General features: G+C 49.1%; 1 protein-coding gene and 1 long non-coding RNA gene across 3 annotated transcripts in view; one reads left to right on the forward strand and one right to left on the reverse strand.

The window, feature by feature from the left end:
* Positions 1-15,062, reverse strand: part of LOC138831041 (uncharacterized) — a 40,580-nt gene extending 25,518 nt beyond the window's left edge. The window contains exons 1-2 of the long non-coding RNA XR_011373101.1: positions 14,997-15,062; positions 3,730-3,811 (exon numbers count right to left, since the gene is read on the reverse strand). This is a non-coding gene — a long non-coding RNA (uncharacterized lncRNA). The remainder of the gene's footprint in view (positions 1-3,729; positions 3,812-14,996) is intronic.
* The window catches only part of Tns4 (tensin 4), a 28,697-nt gene that overhangs the window by 5,799 nt on the left and 6,930 nt on the right, over positions 1-15,968 (forward strand). The window contains exons 3-6 of one of the 2 annotated variants that reach the window (XM_070028088.1): positions 8,221-8,605; positions 10,506-10,936; positions 14,535-14,621; positions 15,400-15,531. In XM_070028088.1, coding sequence (XP_069884189.1) covers positions 8,221-8,605; positions 10,506-10,936; positions 14,535-14,621; positions 15,400-15,531 — 1,035 coding nt within the window. The remainder of the gene's footprint in view (positions 1-8,220; positions 8,606-10,505; positions 10,937-14,534; positions 14,622-15,399; positions 15,532-15,968) is intronic. The other variant, XM_070028089.1, reaches the window with a different exon arrangement.

Consider the following 15,968-nt stretch of genomic DNA (forward strand, 5'->3'; position numbering starts at 1 on the left):
GTGTGTGTATGTGTGTGTGTGTACGCGCCAGTACTGGGGTTTGAGTTCAGGGCCTGGTCACTGTCCCTTATCTTTATTGCTCAAAATTGTTGTTCTACCACTTGACCCACAGCTCCACTTCCAGCTTTTTGGTGTTTAATTGGAGATTAAGAGTCTCGTGGATATTCCTGCCTGGGCTGGCTTCAAACTGAGATGCTCAGATCTCAGCCTCCTGAGTAGCTATGATTACAGACGTGAGCTTGGCACCCAGCTGACACCTATTTTATGTGGTTTTCAAGAGAACTTAAATCAGGAAAGAAAGAAAGAAAGAAAGAAAGAAAGAAAGAAAGAAAGAAAGAAAGAAAGAAAGAAAGAAAGAAAGAAAGAAAGAAAGAAGGAAAGAAGGAAAGAAAGAAAACAAAGAAAGAAAGAAAGAAAGAAAGAAAGAAAGAAAGAAAGAAAGAAAGAAAGAAAGAAAGAAAGAAAGAAAGAAAGGAAAGAAAGGAAGGAAGGAAGGAAGGAAGGAAAGGAAGGAAGGAAGGAAGGAAGGAAGGAAGGAAGGAAGGAAGGAAGGAAGGAAGGAAGGAAGGGAAGGAAGGAAGGAAGGAAGGAAGGAAGGAAGGAAGGAAGGAAGGAAGGAAAGAAAGAAAGAAAGAAAGAAAGAAAGAAAGAAAGAAAGAAAGAAAGAAAGAAAGAAATAGAGATGAGGATTTTCTTGAGCCCATGTCCTTTCACTGAGGCTTCAGAATGCTGTGTTCCTGAGACCTACTGTTGCATGGTGTTAATCTTTAGAGATTAAGTTAGGCTCCCTGAAATGTCTGTGGTGTTATTGTCTGGGCCCCTCATCCTAGTTAGGAGATGCTCAAGCTAGAACCAGTGGAGTTTGAAACACACTGAATTCAGTCCATTAACAGCAGGAACCCTGTTGGGTTCAAGCTGTGGATAATAGTAAATGTTTTAGCAACTGGCTTCTCTGGCTGGGGGGGGGGGGGGGGGGGGGGGAGGGGGAGAGGGACACAGTGCCCAGATGTGAAGTAAGTATCTGCCTATGTCCAATGGTGTAAATTCTCCCACTGGGGCCAGTTTGAAGCTACCAACATGACAGGCACTGAATGTGCAGCTAGGAAAACAGGGTAATCGTTGCTGTTCCATAGCAATACCACTGTGTCAGCCAGGTGCAGAAGCATACACCTGTAATCCTAGCTACCCAGGGGGCGGAGGCAGGATGATAGTTTATGGCCAGCCTGGGCTAAATAGTAAGACCTCCCCCATCTCAAAATTAATTAATAATTAACTAATTCAGAAACAAAAAAAAAAGTGTGGGGAGGGGACTAGGGAACATGTACAAGGCCCTGGATCCAAACAATAAATCCCATCATATCAATCAAATAGATGTTAAAAAGAAAAAGAAATATCTCAAGAGCATAGCTAACAATAATGTAGAAAAATAATTAGGTTGTGATATATTTTAGTACTTATTGCCTTTTTGTTTATTGGGAGTGTTTTGGTTTGGTTTGGGTAGATTTTTTTTTTTCTTTTGTCAATTGTGGGGATTGAATTTGGGGCCTAGGCACTGTCCCTGATTATATATTTGTTTTGATTATGTATTTGTTTTGTTTTGTTTGTCTGTTGTAGGCCTTAAACTCAGGGCCTACGCACTGTTCCTGATTATATACTTGTTTTATATATTTGTTTTGATTATATATTTGTTTTGTTTTGTCTGTCTGTTGTGGGCCTTAAACTCAGGGTCAGGGTGCTGTCCCTGAGCTCTCTTGCTCAAGGCTAGCACTCTACAACTTTGAGCCACAGCTCCACTTTTAGTTTTCCAGTGGATAATTGGAGGTAAGGGGCTCACAGACTTTCCTGCCTGAGCTGGCTTTGAACCCCAGTCCTCAGCTCCCAGCCTTCCGAGAAGCTAGATTACAGCTGTGAGCTCCGGGCACCCAGCTTGTTGTTGTTTCTGTTGTTTTGTTCATTTTGTGTGTTTTGTTTTAGTTTTGGGGTTTCTCTGGTTGTTCTGTTTTTGTATTATTTGAGATAGGATTTCACTCTGGAGCTCAGGTTATTCTCAGACTCACAATCCCCCTGGAGTGCTGGGGTTATAGGCATGTACAACCATATCCACTCTGCCTTTTGTTTAAACCGTAAATTATTTCATTATGTTTATATAATTTAATTTTTAAAATAATGGCAGAGTTTAGCAACCAGCTGGACAAGCTCTTAAAAGTCTAACAAGCTGACACAAGCCAACACCAGCACGTCACTGAGTCCAAGGAATCTGGAAAACACTGCCTCTGGAGTTAGCTTTCCACATGTGAAAGGAGTTTCAAGGATTTGAGGATGGAGGTCAAGGAGCCGAACCCCCACTAGACAGAGGAGGCAAGAGAAGAAGAAGGGGGGAGTAGGAAAAAGAAGAAGATGATGTTTAAAGAAGATGTTTAAACCAGATTGAGGATTGAGTCAACCAGATTGAGGATTACCGATAGGATCCCTGTTAACTCCATTTATTGAGTACTTAATAGATGCCAGGTGCTGTGCTGAGTACTTCCTATAGAATCTTCACCCAGTACTAAGGAAGGCATTTTTTTTTTGCCTCGTTTTACAAATGGAAGTCTGAAGTTAATGAGAGAAGCCAATCTACCCCAGCCCCCACCCCATTCCTAGAGCCGGGCAGATCTTAGACAAAGCCATGCACTTCACTTCTTTGAGTCTTAGAGTATCTGTCATCTATAAAATGGAGATAAGAATCCTTTCCTCGGCTGGGAAGATGGCTTAGTGGTAGAGTGCTGGCCTAGCATACATGAAGCCCTGGTTTTGAGTCCTCAGTACCACATAAACAGAAAAGGCCAGAACTGGTGCTGTGGCTCAAGTGGTAGAGTGCTAGCCTTGAGCAAAAGAAGTTTAGGGACAGTGCCCAGGCCCTGAGTTCAAGCTCCACAACCGACCAAAAAAAAAAAAAAAATCCTTTCCTCAAGGGTATTGCAGGGTTAACAGAACTAACATTTGTTGGCTGTTTAACCAAAGCTCTGGCAGCACTGTGAGCCATTCGAAATGGTGGCTATTTTGTGAAACATAAGAGATTGCATGTAGGGACTGCCCCAGGGTAGGTTTGGACTCCAGCGGAGGCCAGCCCAGTGCCCCAGCCCTCTGGCACCCACCCCAGGTTCCTGGTCTCCAGCCTGCTCCCCTCCATCACCACACACAGTCTCCCAGGCCTGTGAAAGACAGCACCTCCTTCTTCAAGGGCCTTTCCATTGCTTCAGGCCAGTCATGGGCACGTCATGTCTTGGACCTAATTACAGTTGGCAGGAGCAAGCCCAGGGTTTCAGCGTTCATGCCCCCAAGGCAAGGGTTCCACCCATCTAAGGCCAGTTGGGGCAAGACCAAGGCTCTGCAGAGTGGTGTCCACATGCATGCAATGAGGTGCAGACAACCCCCTCTTCCCTCTCTGGAAGGGGTGGATGGGCACAGTAGTGCATCCTCTTATACCCTGGGCACAGCCTGCTATTGTGAGCCTGGCTCCACTACACAGGATAACAGCAAGAGAAAAGAAAAAGAGAGAGAGGGAGAGGCTAGCAGTGACCAGAGGATCCTGACAAAACTGTCCAGCTCTGCGCTAGCAGAGGGGAAAAAAAAAAGCAGCCTGGAGCTTTGTTTTAAGATAACTCAGCCCAGTCAGATCTCCTTTAGGAGGTTGTCTTCGAAGCCAGTCAGAAGGGTGGACACACACGGCTCATTTTGCAATCTCACCTTTCCTCCTTTGGGGGTGCCGATGAGGCATGAGCCTGTCATGGTGCAGACAGCAGATGTTCCACGTTCCTCTTTGCCCTAACTTGGCAAAGTTAAAAAAAAAAAAAAAGAAACATTAAACGTTGGCAATCCTCTCTTGACACATTCCCCCAGATACAAATATACAGGGTGGTTTTTTTTTGTTTTTGTTTGTGTTTTTGTCGGTCGTGGGTCTTGAACTCTGGACCTGGATGCTGTCCCAGAGCTCTTCAGCTCAAGGCTAGCACTCTACCACTTGAGCCACAACGCCACTTCCGGTTTTTTCTGTTTATGTGTTGCTGAGGAATCGAACCCAGGGCCTCATGCATGCAAGGAAAGCACTCTACCTACCTTCCCAGCCCCTCTCTTTTCTTTTCTTTTTCTGCTGATACTAAGGTTGGAACTCAGGGCCTTGAAATTGCTCAAACTTGCTCACTTGGTGGGTGTTCTACCACTTGAGCCACACCTCTAGTCCAGCTTTTTCCCTTTTTACTGGTTAGTTTTAGTTTGGGGAGATGGATGCTTCTCAGACTGTTCTGCCTGGCCTGGCTTCAAACTGATCCTTCAGCCTCCTGTGTAGCTAGGATTACAGGCCTGGGCTACAACTGCCCGATGCTAAATAGATTTTTTAAAGGACTGGTCCCTGTTAATGCATGCTCCCAGTGTCTGCCTAGTAAGAATCTTAGTGGTAATCTTACTTTCTTTTTTTTTTTTTTTTTTTTTTTGCCAGACCTGGGGCTTGAACTCAGGGCCTGGGCACTGTCCCTGAGCTTCTTTTGCTCAAGGCTAGCATTCTGCCACTTGAGCCACAGTACCACTTCCAGCTTTTTTCTGTTTATGTGGTACTGAGGAATGGAACCCAGGGCTTCATGCATGCTAGGCAAGCAATCTACCACTAAGCCACATTCCCAGCCTTACTTTACACCTGAGGAAACTGAGGCTGTGGGAAGAAAGTAATGGTATGTGGGCACACAATTAGCAAGTGGTAGGTCAGACCTCAATCAGCCCTGAATCTGGGCTCCTAACTCTGTACTCCCATTTTCTCCCTCTTTCTTGGTGCTAACTTCCTGTCCACCGGGGCATCACACATTGGTGTGTTGGACAGCAGCCTTCCAGGTCCCATCCCAAACCTCAGACACCCCAGGGACATGTTTGGGTCCCTTGTTCCTGTGTCAGGCTGGCCTTCCTTTAGACCTGACCTGCAGAGTCGTTCTTCCTCGGGGATCCCTTCGTGGCTTCTGGAAGCAAACGCCATATCCCCTCTGTATCCTTTCTGTGACCTCCCACCCTGTCTTTGGACAGGGCCTCCACTTTGCATTTTCCAGCCATTTCTGCCAGGCCAGGCTGTGTGCCAGTCCCAGGGGAAGGGTGTTTAGTAAGTGTCTCTCCACCCCCCACCCACGGGCCCTCCCTCCACCCGCCGCCCTCCCTGCTGCCGCTGGCGCCTGCAAACACCCTGCACTGCTCAGACTTGCCCCTCAGGCCTGTAAACAGCCTCTGCACCCCAGTGATGGAGGTGGGGGGGACCTCTACCACCCCACCTTAATCTCCCCAGGGCCACAGTGGGGGTGACTCACAGCACCAGGGCCCCCTCCCCGCCTAGCTTGGCCTGCCGGAGGAGGAAGGGAGCAGAGTCAGGGGCAAGGTCTTTGTTGAGTGTTTGGATGACCAGGGATTGGGGGGGGGGTCAAAAGCTTCACTAGGTCCTCCCCCAAATCAGCCAAGCCCTTCACCCTGTCCCAAGGGGCTGCCTCCCTCTCCTGGAAAAGACCCCTAAACAGAGCTGAGGGGCAGAACTTGGCTCCTCACTGGCTGTGTGGCATACCTGGCCGAGCCTTCATCTCTGAGTCGTTGTGAGAGTTGGATGAGATTACACACATGTGGCACACTACTGGGACATAGAGCCCTGGATTTCTGGTCTTGGTCTAAAACTGCTGTGCAGTAAATGTGAGTTCTACTACTCCCATTTATCTCCCCGCCTCTGTTTGCTCCTCTATTAAAAAAAAAATGCTCCTGCCTAACGGCTGTCCCCCAAGTTCAAAAGCAGTTATGGGTATAAACACTATAAAGTCCTAAATAAATAGACTTGCCTCACATACTTGCACTCAAATCCACCCACTCCAAATATTCTCCTCTTGCCTTCATCCTCCTAAGCAGAGAGAGAGATGTCCACCTTGGCCAGAGGTGGGGGAGAGAGACATTGGGGGGAGGGAGAGAAGGAAGAAGGGAGAGGAGAGGGAGAGAGAGAGAGAGAAGGAGGGAAAGAAAGAGGGAGATAGAAAGAGAGAGGGAGGGGAGAAAAAGAGGGAGAAGTAGAGAGGGGGAGAGGGATGGAGGACCTCCCAAAAGTAGGGCTACCTCCTTGAGACCCCCATGGGTCAAGCTCTGTCCATCACTTAGTTCTTTACCACAACCTCAAGAAATCAGGTGTAGATCTCTACTTGGCAAATAAGGAAACTGAGAGAGATTGGAAAATCCCTCTTGGCTGGAAGTGACCCGTATGTGCCAGACTCCAGCCCAGATTTGTGACTACAAAGCAAGGCCTCTGCCTCCATCCCCTAGACCAGCAAGCTCAGGTCAGCCTGACAGTCTCCACTCACATCCTCCCCCCTCCCCGCAGCCCTGCAGGTCCAGACAGAGGCAGGAAGCCTGAGCAAGGCCAGGAGGCCCTGCCCAGAGCGAGCTGGGGCAGGCTTAGGTAGGGGGGGATGGTGGCTAAGCCAGGCCCCGGCAGGTGAGAGTCCGGAGACAGGAGCCCAGGGCAGGGGTTCTTACAGCTTTGCTTCTATCCTTGGGAGCCAGGGCAGAACTTGCAGCCCTGAAGGTGTGGGGGAGGGGGAGGTTACACCCCTGCTCTCTGTCACCTTTAAACAGCACCAGGACAATTCTCTTCACCCCCAGGTTAAAAGAAGGGGCATCCATCCTCTGGGGGTGGGGGAGGAAAATAGAAGCAGCCATAGGCCAACCCACAAGACCTCTGCAGGAGGAACAGGGGCTTGGAAACCCTGAAGTCCTAGGGTACCCAGGGCACACGAGATAACCAGTCCCCTAAATGACTCCCTGAGTTCTGTCATGAGTACGGGTCACCAGGAGGTCCGAGGCTCAGCAGAGGCCAGACTTGCCTGGGGAGGTGAGGGGGGGGGCTCCCAGTAGAGTTTCAAACATCCCCTAGGGGTGTGGCAAGGATGCCCTTCTTGATGCCTGATGCCATAGGCCGAGTCTGAACTTGTGCCTGTCTGACCCCAGGTGAAGAGGTGGATGAGGCCATATGTCACCCTGGCTATGCTTAATCCCAGGAAACCAAGATAACAAACAAAACCAAGCCAAGCCTGGGCACCCCTCCACCACCACAAGATTCCCTTCCAGGAGGCACGGGGTACAGCTCCAGCTCCTTCTGGGGCTGTGGTTCCGGGGTGTGATCCTGCTTCAGAAACCCAGCCTTCATAGTGGGAACAGACATTAAGGCAATTTCACAACCACACACCGTGAGTGAGCAAGCCGGTGGACGGTGATTCTGGTATGGGTGTGGTGGGGGACTGGGACGTGCACCCAGGAGTTAATCACCTACTATGTGTCAGGCACAGTACTCTGCTGCCTATACCAATCTCATTTCCTCTTTCCTGTGACACCCAGAGTCTGGGGGCAGTCATGGCACTTCCATAGGTGAGGACTGAGAACTAGCAAGTGATAAAGTCAAGTTCTCAACCCCAGAGCCAAAACCACTGCCTCTCCCCAGCCCTGGGACAATGCCACCATGAAGGTGACCTTGGAACAGAACCTTGGAGCTGGGGGTTAACCCTGATTCCAACAAACTTCTCCTCCCTGGGATTCCATGTCACATATATTAGGAAAGGGGGAACAGCCGGGTGCCAGTGGCTCACACCTGTAATCCTAGCTACTCAAGAGGCTGAGATCTGAGGATCACTGTTCAAAGCCAACCCGGGCTGGAAAGTTCATAAGACTCCCATCTCCAGGGAACTACCAGAAAGCCAGAAGTGGATCTGTGGTTTAATAGAGTGCTGGCCTTGAGTGAAATAAAGCTCAGGGACAGCACCCAGCCTTTGAGTTGAAACCCCAGTACCAGCACAAAGAAAAAAGAAACGGGGGGAGAAAGAAAGAAAGAAAGAAAGAAAGAAAGAAAGAAAGAAAGAAAGAAAGAGAGAGAGAGAGAGAGAGAGAGAGAGAGAGAAAGAAAGAAAGAAAGAAAGAAAGAAAGAAAGAAAGAAAGAAAGAAAGAAAGAAAGAAAGAAAGAAAGGAAGGACGGAAGGAAAGAGGGGGGCAAGAAGGAAGGAGGGAGGGAGGGAAGAAAGAGAAGGAGGGAGGGAGGGAAGAAAGAGAAGGAGGGAGGGAGGGAAGGAAGGAAGGAAGGAAGGAAGGAAGGAAGGAAGGAAGGAAGGAAGATCCTGAGGCCCCTTCCCACATCTCAGTCCAGTCTTCTAGGTTTCACCAAGGCTCTGTTTCTCTCCCCATAGACATAAAGTACATCGAAGTGACCTCCACCAAATCAAGATGTCACAATGGCCCCCAGCAATGCTCCAGCCCCTCTGTCACCCCACCCTGTGGCTCCCCACGCATTGGCGGCCTCCTTCTTTCCAGAGACATCCCTCGAGAGACTCGAAGCAGCAGCGAGAGCCTCATCTTCTCTGGAAACCAGGGCAGGGGTCCGGCTCCTATGCCCTCCCCCTCCCCCTCCCCCAGTATCTCCATCCCTTGCAGGAGTAGCCGGGCCTCAGGGTCCTCGCTGGTGGCTTCTCCAGGCTTGGAGAAGGGGCTGAGAGCCCTGGTCCCACAGCGGGGCAGCAGGATCTCTGTGCTGTCAGCCAGCCCAGGGTCGGATGTCAGCTTCGTGTTCGGAAGGTAGGTTCCATAGTTTCTGCCTGTGCCTCCCCAGTGTACATGCATGTGTGCCTATGGGCACACACATACACATTCTAAAATCATAGAAGGGCACCCTGCTCTCTCTGAACAAAATCTAAGCATGTGCCAAAATGGTAAGGGTGAATGTTGGGCCAAGTACTGGTGGCTCACACATGTCATCCTAGCAACCCAAGAGGCTGAGATCTGAGGATCATGGTTTGAAACCAGGGTAGGAAGGACTGTTAGACCCCTATCTCTAATAAACTATCAAAAAGCCAGAAGTGGAGCTAAGGCTCAAGTATTAGAGTACTAGCCTTTAGCAAAAAGATAAAAGAAAAAGCTAAGGTTCATCACCTAACCCCTGAATTCAAGCCCCCACGACTGGCACACACATATACACACACACACACACACACATACACACACACACACACACACACACACACACACACACACACACACACACACACACACCAGTTAATTATGTCTTTTTTTTTTTTTTTGGCTATCAACAACCATTCAGGCTTTCCTCTATCATGTAGAATATAATTCAATACCCAAAAGTCTGGTGTTCATCTACTTTTCACAAACAGAGCTCCCTTCATTAAGGAGTCTCACCCATCTCCTTTCCAGCCCTGCCACAACCCACCTCAAGAAAGGCCTTTCAGGGGCTGGGAAGATGGCTTAGTGGTAGAGTGCATGCTTCGCACGCATGAGGTCCTGGGTTCGATTCCTCAGCACCACATAAGCAGAAAAAGCCAGAAGTGGTGCTGTGGCTCAAGTGGTAGAGCACCGGCCTTGAGCTAAAAAGCTGAGGGACACCACCCAGGCCCAGAGTTCAGGCCCACAATGGACAAGAAAGAAAGAAAAGAAGGAAGGAAGGAAGGAAGGAAGGAAAGAAAGAAAGAAAGAAAGAAAGAAAGAAAGAAAGAAAGAAAGAAAGAAAGAAAGAAAGAAAGAAAGAAAGAGCTTTCAAAACTCAGGGAAGTACACAGGCTCTGTGGGGGTGAGGTGAACCAGCAGGGAATAAAAAGCCTCCTTCCCTTCTGTGCTGTCAAAACCTCATAGGAGAGGCCAACCTGCCTGGGCATTGTTTCTCATGGTCTCAGCTCACTTTTCTGCAAACCTCACAGAACTGCACACACACACACACACCCCATCCTGCCCCGGGAAGACCAAACCACAGGATCTGGCAAAGTCCAGGGATCCCACAGCCGTGCCTGCTGACTCCAGCTGGGGAGTTCCCTCTGGGTCAGCCACAGACAAATCCAGCACCGGGCCGGGCTTGTCTGCAGCGTTCTTGAGAGTGATGGTCAGGCGATATGAGTGCTCATCTCAGATCTGCTTGGCTGGAAAGGCAGAGGGAATTCATCAACCTGGGACCATGGGACCTGCAGGATCAGCTCAGGGCTCCTTTATTGTGTTTGTTTTGTTCTTGATTCCGAGTCTTGCTGTATAGCCCAAGTTTACCCCAAACTCATGATTTTCCTCCCTCAACCTCCCGCAGGCTGGGATGACAGGTGTGTACCACCATGCCCTGCTCTGCTCTCTACTTTAAATGACCGCAGAGTCATTTAGCATCCTTAGAAGATCAAGTGGGCAGAGGGAGGGAAAGTGGGAGAAAAATGAGGGAGGGGGTAACAATTTAGAAAAGAAATGTACTCACTACCATACATATGTAACTAACCTCTTTGAACATCACCCTGACAAAAATTTTTTTAAAAAATCAAGCAGAAATGACCTTTGCTATAGGCTTGGGGTGGGAGGTATACAGGACTCTCCTGAATCAAAGCCATGGTACCCAAATGGCTAGATTCTAGAACCTAGATCTGACCCCAAATGTCCAACTCTCTAACACTCTGTTTTCTCAATATCTCTCTCCCTTCTCCCCCTCCTGCAGCAGCCAGTCCCTCCTCCACTCTAGCCTCTCCAGCCATCAGTCATCTTGTAAATCCTTGGAAAGCCCGGCCAGCTCCTCCTCCAGCCTTCACAACGTTGGCCCAGGGTCCATGAGTGTAAGACGCAGTGACGTCCAGAGTCCCGGCAACCCTACACTGAGCATGAGCATGAGTCAGCCCAGAGCAGCCCACTCCCCTCCACTGGCAAAGGAGCAGGCCAGCAGCTGCCCTCCATCCATCACCAACTCCATGGTAGACATACCCATTGTGCTGATTAATGGCTGCCCAGAACCACTATCTCCTCCGCCCCAGCGGACACCAGGACACCAGGGCTCTGTCCAGCCTGGAGCTGCATCTCCCAGCCACACTTGCCAAGCCACCAGGAACCACAGTCAGAACCTGTCAGATGCCCCCTTCACCATGTTCCCAGAAGGTACATTATAACTCAATCCACCAAGCACTGGGAAGTTTAGTTGAGGGGAGTAGCACCAATGCACCAATGGACTTCAACAACAGCCAGTCCATACTTGCATTGAGTATCTATCTCCTGGGTACCCAGCACTGTGCCAGGTTGTGAAGATCCACAGTTAGACATAATCTAGACAGACCAAATACAAGAATCACTTCAGAGGAAGCTAAGCCCAGGGTCGAGACACTCTGGTTGTATGCACGACAGAGGAAGGAGTCATTTGTGAAGCTAAAATTGTGAACCCCAGGCCCAAAGTTCAAGATTCCCATATTAGGTCCAGCCCAGATAAAAATACATGGCAGGGCCTGGGAATGTGGCTTAGTGGTACAGTGCTCGCCTAGCATGCATGAAGCCCTGGGTTTGATTCCCCAGTACCACATACACAGAAAAAGCTGGAAGTGGTGCTATGGCTCAAGTGGTAGAGTGGCAGAGTATGTTGAGCAAAAGAAGCTCAGGGACAGTGCCAAGGCCCTGAGTTCAAACCCCAGGACTGGCAAAAACAAAACAAAAAACAAAACCATGGCAGGATGCCCATGCCTCATTTCTGTAACTTTAGCTACTCAGGAAGCTGAGATCTGAGGATCACAGTTCAAAGCCAGCTTGGGCAGAAAAGTCCATGAGACTCTTATCTCCAATTAACTAGCAAAAGGCCATAAGCAGAACTATTGTTCAAGTGGTAGAGCACCAGCCTTGAGCACAAAAACTAAGGAAGAGCATTCCAGCCCTGAGTTAAGCCCCTATAGGAAGAAAGGCCTCTGCAGTCAGATGACCTGCAAACACATGGCATATCTAGGAATGCCAGGAATGTTGGCCCAGGGAAAAGTCACTGAGAGGACTATGATTATGAGAGGCCTTGAACGACAGACTAAAAAAAGTGGATGGGCTGGGAAGGTGGCTCAGTTGGTAGAGCGCTTGCCTTGCATGCATGAGGTCCTGGGTTCAATTCCTCAGCACCACATAAGCAGAAAAAGAAAAAAGCCAAAGTGGCGCTGTGGGTCAAGGGGCAGAGTCTAGCCTTGAGCTGAAGAGCTGAGGGACAGCGCCCAGGCCCAGAGTTCAGGCCCCACGACCAGACCCCCCCCCCAAAAAAAGTGGGTGAGCCAGGCACCAGGGGCTCACGCCTGTAATCCTAGCCACTCAAGAGGCTGAGATCTGAAGATCTGAGGTTCAAATCCAGTCCAGGCAGGAAAGTCTATGAGACTCTTATCTCCAGTTAACCACCAGAAAACCAGAAGTGGTGCTGTGGGTTCAAAGTGGTAGAGCACTTGCCTTGAGCAAAAAAGCTCAGGGACCCCACCACCAAGCAAAGAAAAAGGAGATGAGTTTTACACGCTTTGGGTAGCAGCAGGTTGCTGGAAAGTGGGGCACAGGGTGTTGATGGTGCAGGCCCCATCAGAGCTACATGGCAAATGGGTTGTGGACAGGAGAACTGGGGTAGAGGGCTGGGGACAGAGGACAGAGCCAGGCAACCGTGGGGATGTTGGAGCAAGGAGCTTGATGACTAAGCCGAGGAGAACCAGAGGGCGCTTCAGTGCTCCCTCTGACATTCAGAATGAGTGAACCCAGAAGGGCTGGACGGGGAATGGAGACAATGCATTCCAACTCCAGACAGACAAAACCACAAACCAGCAAACACCCTCCTTCCCGGAGCCGGTGACTTACAGGCATCCAAAAAGAATACAAGCAACCAGAACCCACAGCAGTAAACACAGAGGCTGAGCCCAAGCACCCTCTGATGTGCACCTCCCATGAGCAGAGTCCCAGGGACCCTGTTTCAGCAACCCTTCTCACAGCCAGCAACTTCCAAGCCTAGTTCCACTGTGAGATATCCAAGGTGACTCCTAGGGGAAAGGGAAGCTCACTGTGCCCCACTGCTCACTCGTGTGTGTGTGTGTGTGTGTGTGTGTGTGTGTGTGTGTGTGTGTGTGTGTGTCTTGGTCATAGGGTTTGAACTCTGAGCCTGGGCACTATCCCTGAGCTCGTTTTGCTCAAGGCTAGCGCTCTACCATTTTTGAACCACAGTCCCACTTTGGTTTTTGTGCGGTTAATTGGAGATAAGGGAACTTTTCTGCCTGGGCTGGCTTTGAACACAGATTCTCATATCTCAGCCTCCTGAGTAGCTAGGATTACAGATGTGAGCCACTGGCACCTAGCCCAATGCTCACTCTTACACACACATCAGTGCAAGCAGGAGACAATGGCATCTCAAGTGTACGTTTGAATCTACTCCGATGGCTTTCCGAGTCCACATCACTTGCAGATTATAGTATGATTGTTATAATGAGTTACTCTCAGCTCTGACAGGTCACACTTTAAGATGTTGACATTGAAAACCATTGCTCTCCAATTTTGAGGGTCCCAGAATGCTGGACCTTTGGTATCACAAAGAATACATTCTTCTCCCTGCTTTGATAATACCCCAAGACAGCACTCATTAGACTCTAGGATCTTATCAAATTCTGCAAAATAGTCTCAAAATAAAACTTATTTTCATGGGCTAGGGGATAGCTCAGTGGTAGAGAACTTACCTGGTATGTATAAAGCCCTGGGTCCCATGTCCCAGTACCAAAACAAAACAAAAAAAAATCATTTTTGTGCTTTTGAAACATTAAAGACCCTCAGAGGTTATTTAGCCTACTTAATCTCCTTTGGGCTTTAGGAGCTAAACCATTCTACAAAATCAAGGGTTGTGTGTACGCATGTGCACATGTACACACTGGTACAGGGTTTGAATTTAAGACCTAGGGCCTAGCCCCTTAGGGAATTTTTTTGTTTTTGTTTTTGTTTTTCCTCAGGGCTGGTGCTTTACCACTTGGAGCCTCCACTTTCAGCTTTTCACTAATTAATTGGATCTAAGAGTCTTATGGACTCAAACCTTAATTCTCAGATCTCAGCCCATTGAGTAGACAGAATTACAGGCATGAGCCACCAGCCGGCACCCAGCCTAAATCAATTTATAAATTCAAGCTCCTAACTTCCAGGCACAGGTTCTTGCATCCAGATCTACTGTTTCCTTGTCCTTCCTGTTTGCTGAATACATTTCTAAAGAACTCTTAGCGTTATGAAGGGAGAGAAGAGTGTGAAATCAAATAACGCAGCTGGGACTCCTTTATCTATCCCTCTGTCAGTCCCCATCATGGGGGCATTCATTATCAAGAATACAGGGGGACTTTTAAGTTTTAGGTGCGGCCAGCTCTGGATGTTCCTGACTGCTTCCCCACCCCCGCCCGAGTCCTGAGGCTTGAACTCAAGGCCTGGACACTATCCTTGAGCTTTTTTTGTTGTTGTTCTACCTCTTGAGCCACAGCACAACTTCTGGCTTTTTCTTTTTATATGATACTGAGGAATTGAACCCAGGGCTTAATGCATGCTAAGCAAGCACTCTACCACTAAGCCACATTCCCAGCCCCTTCCTGACTGCCTTTGTCTCTTTAGGTAATTTGGAGATCTCCTAGGGATGGGGTCAGGGAGGGTGGCTCAGTGGCTCCGACATACTCTGCTGGCCACCTCTTGGCAGCCCTTGGTCCAGCCTGCATCATCTCCTTTCTCTGCCTGTCTCCAGGTCCTGCCAAGGACATGCAGCCTACCATGAAGTTTGTGATGGACACTTCCAAATACTGGTTTAAGCCCAGCATCACCCGAGAGCAAGGTAAAAGGAAGCAGAAAACAGGTGACCCAATACGTCGATCTGTTTCTGAATTCTGCCTTGGGAGGATGGGACCCCAGGTCATGGGAAGGAAGGGAATGGCAAGCAGCAGGCCTGGGCAAAAGGCGGAGGACTGGGCTTTTGCGGACCCTGCCGACCTCATGAAGAAATAGGAACTACAGCTAAACTTGCAGAGATTAGACTGTAGAAGGAACTTCCTGAGAACAAATGATGATTGTGCAATGATTCCTCTATTAAGATCCTATGAAAGCTGGGCGCCAGTGGCTCAAGCCTGTAATCCTAGCTACTCAGGGAGGCTGAGATCTAAGGATCACAGTTCAAAGCCAGCCCAGGCAGAAAACTCTGTGAGACTCTTACCTGTAAAAGCTGGAAGTGGTGTCCAGGCCCAGAGTCCAAGCCCCAGAACTGGCAAGAAAGAAAAAGACCCTATGAGATGGCTTACTCCTGTAATCCTAGCTACTCACTAGGCTGAGATCTAAGAATCATGGTTCAAAGCCAGGCAGAGGTCTAAGAGACTCTTATCTCCAATTAACCAGCAAAATAAATACTAGAAAAATGGAACATGGCTCAAGTGGTAAAGTGACAGCCTTGAGCAAAAAAAAGCCAAGCAAAGTGTGAGGCCATGAGTTCAAGCCCCAGTATCAGCACCACACACACACACACACATACACACACACACACACACACATACACACAAACACCCTATGGGACTGGAACAGGGGGTCTATGGTATCTGCCTCTGACTTAAGGATTTTTCCAGCAATCGAGCTTCTGAGAAAGGAGGAGCCAGGTGCCTTCGTGGTCAGGGACAGCTCTTCCTACCGAGGCTCCTTCGGCCTTGCCCTGAAGGTGCAGGAGGCCCCGGCATCCGCCCAGAGCAGACCAGGTACAGGTACTTTCTCCATCTCTGTGCTTGCTGGGGCCATGGGGTGTGGTGGGTTCCATCCCAGCTTAATACTAACTCTCAAGGCCGCCTTGGGAGCCATGTCATAACAACTCTTGAGAGAAGGGTGTCCTCCTGGCCCTCCCAGCTGCCCTCCAGAAATGAGCCCCTGAAATTTCCAGTTCTACCCTCATGGAGGAAGGTCCCCACCCCTTTCCCAGACTTAGTCTTCTGGGACTTACCTCAGTCCAGACTAGATTCATCTCCAGGAACCCAAATGGAGTCGGAATGTGTATAATGTGTATACACCAGCTTATCACACACGTGTAAGAGCCAGTCACACATGTGTGATAGCTTATCACATGTATATTAGCTGATGCCCCAATGGCAATTGATTAGTATAATGGCTAATCACATGTGTGATTAGCTTATCCTGTGCCTTCCCA

The sequence above is a fragment of the Dipodomys merriami genome, unplaced genomic scaffold, assembly GCF_024711535.1.
Source record: "Dipodomys merriami isolate MVZ:Mamm:240054 unplaced genomic scaffold, mDipMer1.0.p SCAF_19, whole genome shotgun sequence".
Classification (NCBI taxonomy): Eukaryota; Metazoa; Chordata; class Mammalia; order Rodentia; family Heteromyidae; genus Dipodomys; species Dipodomys merriami.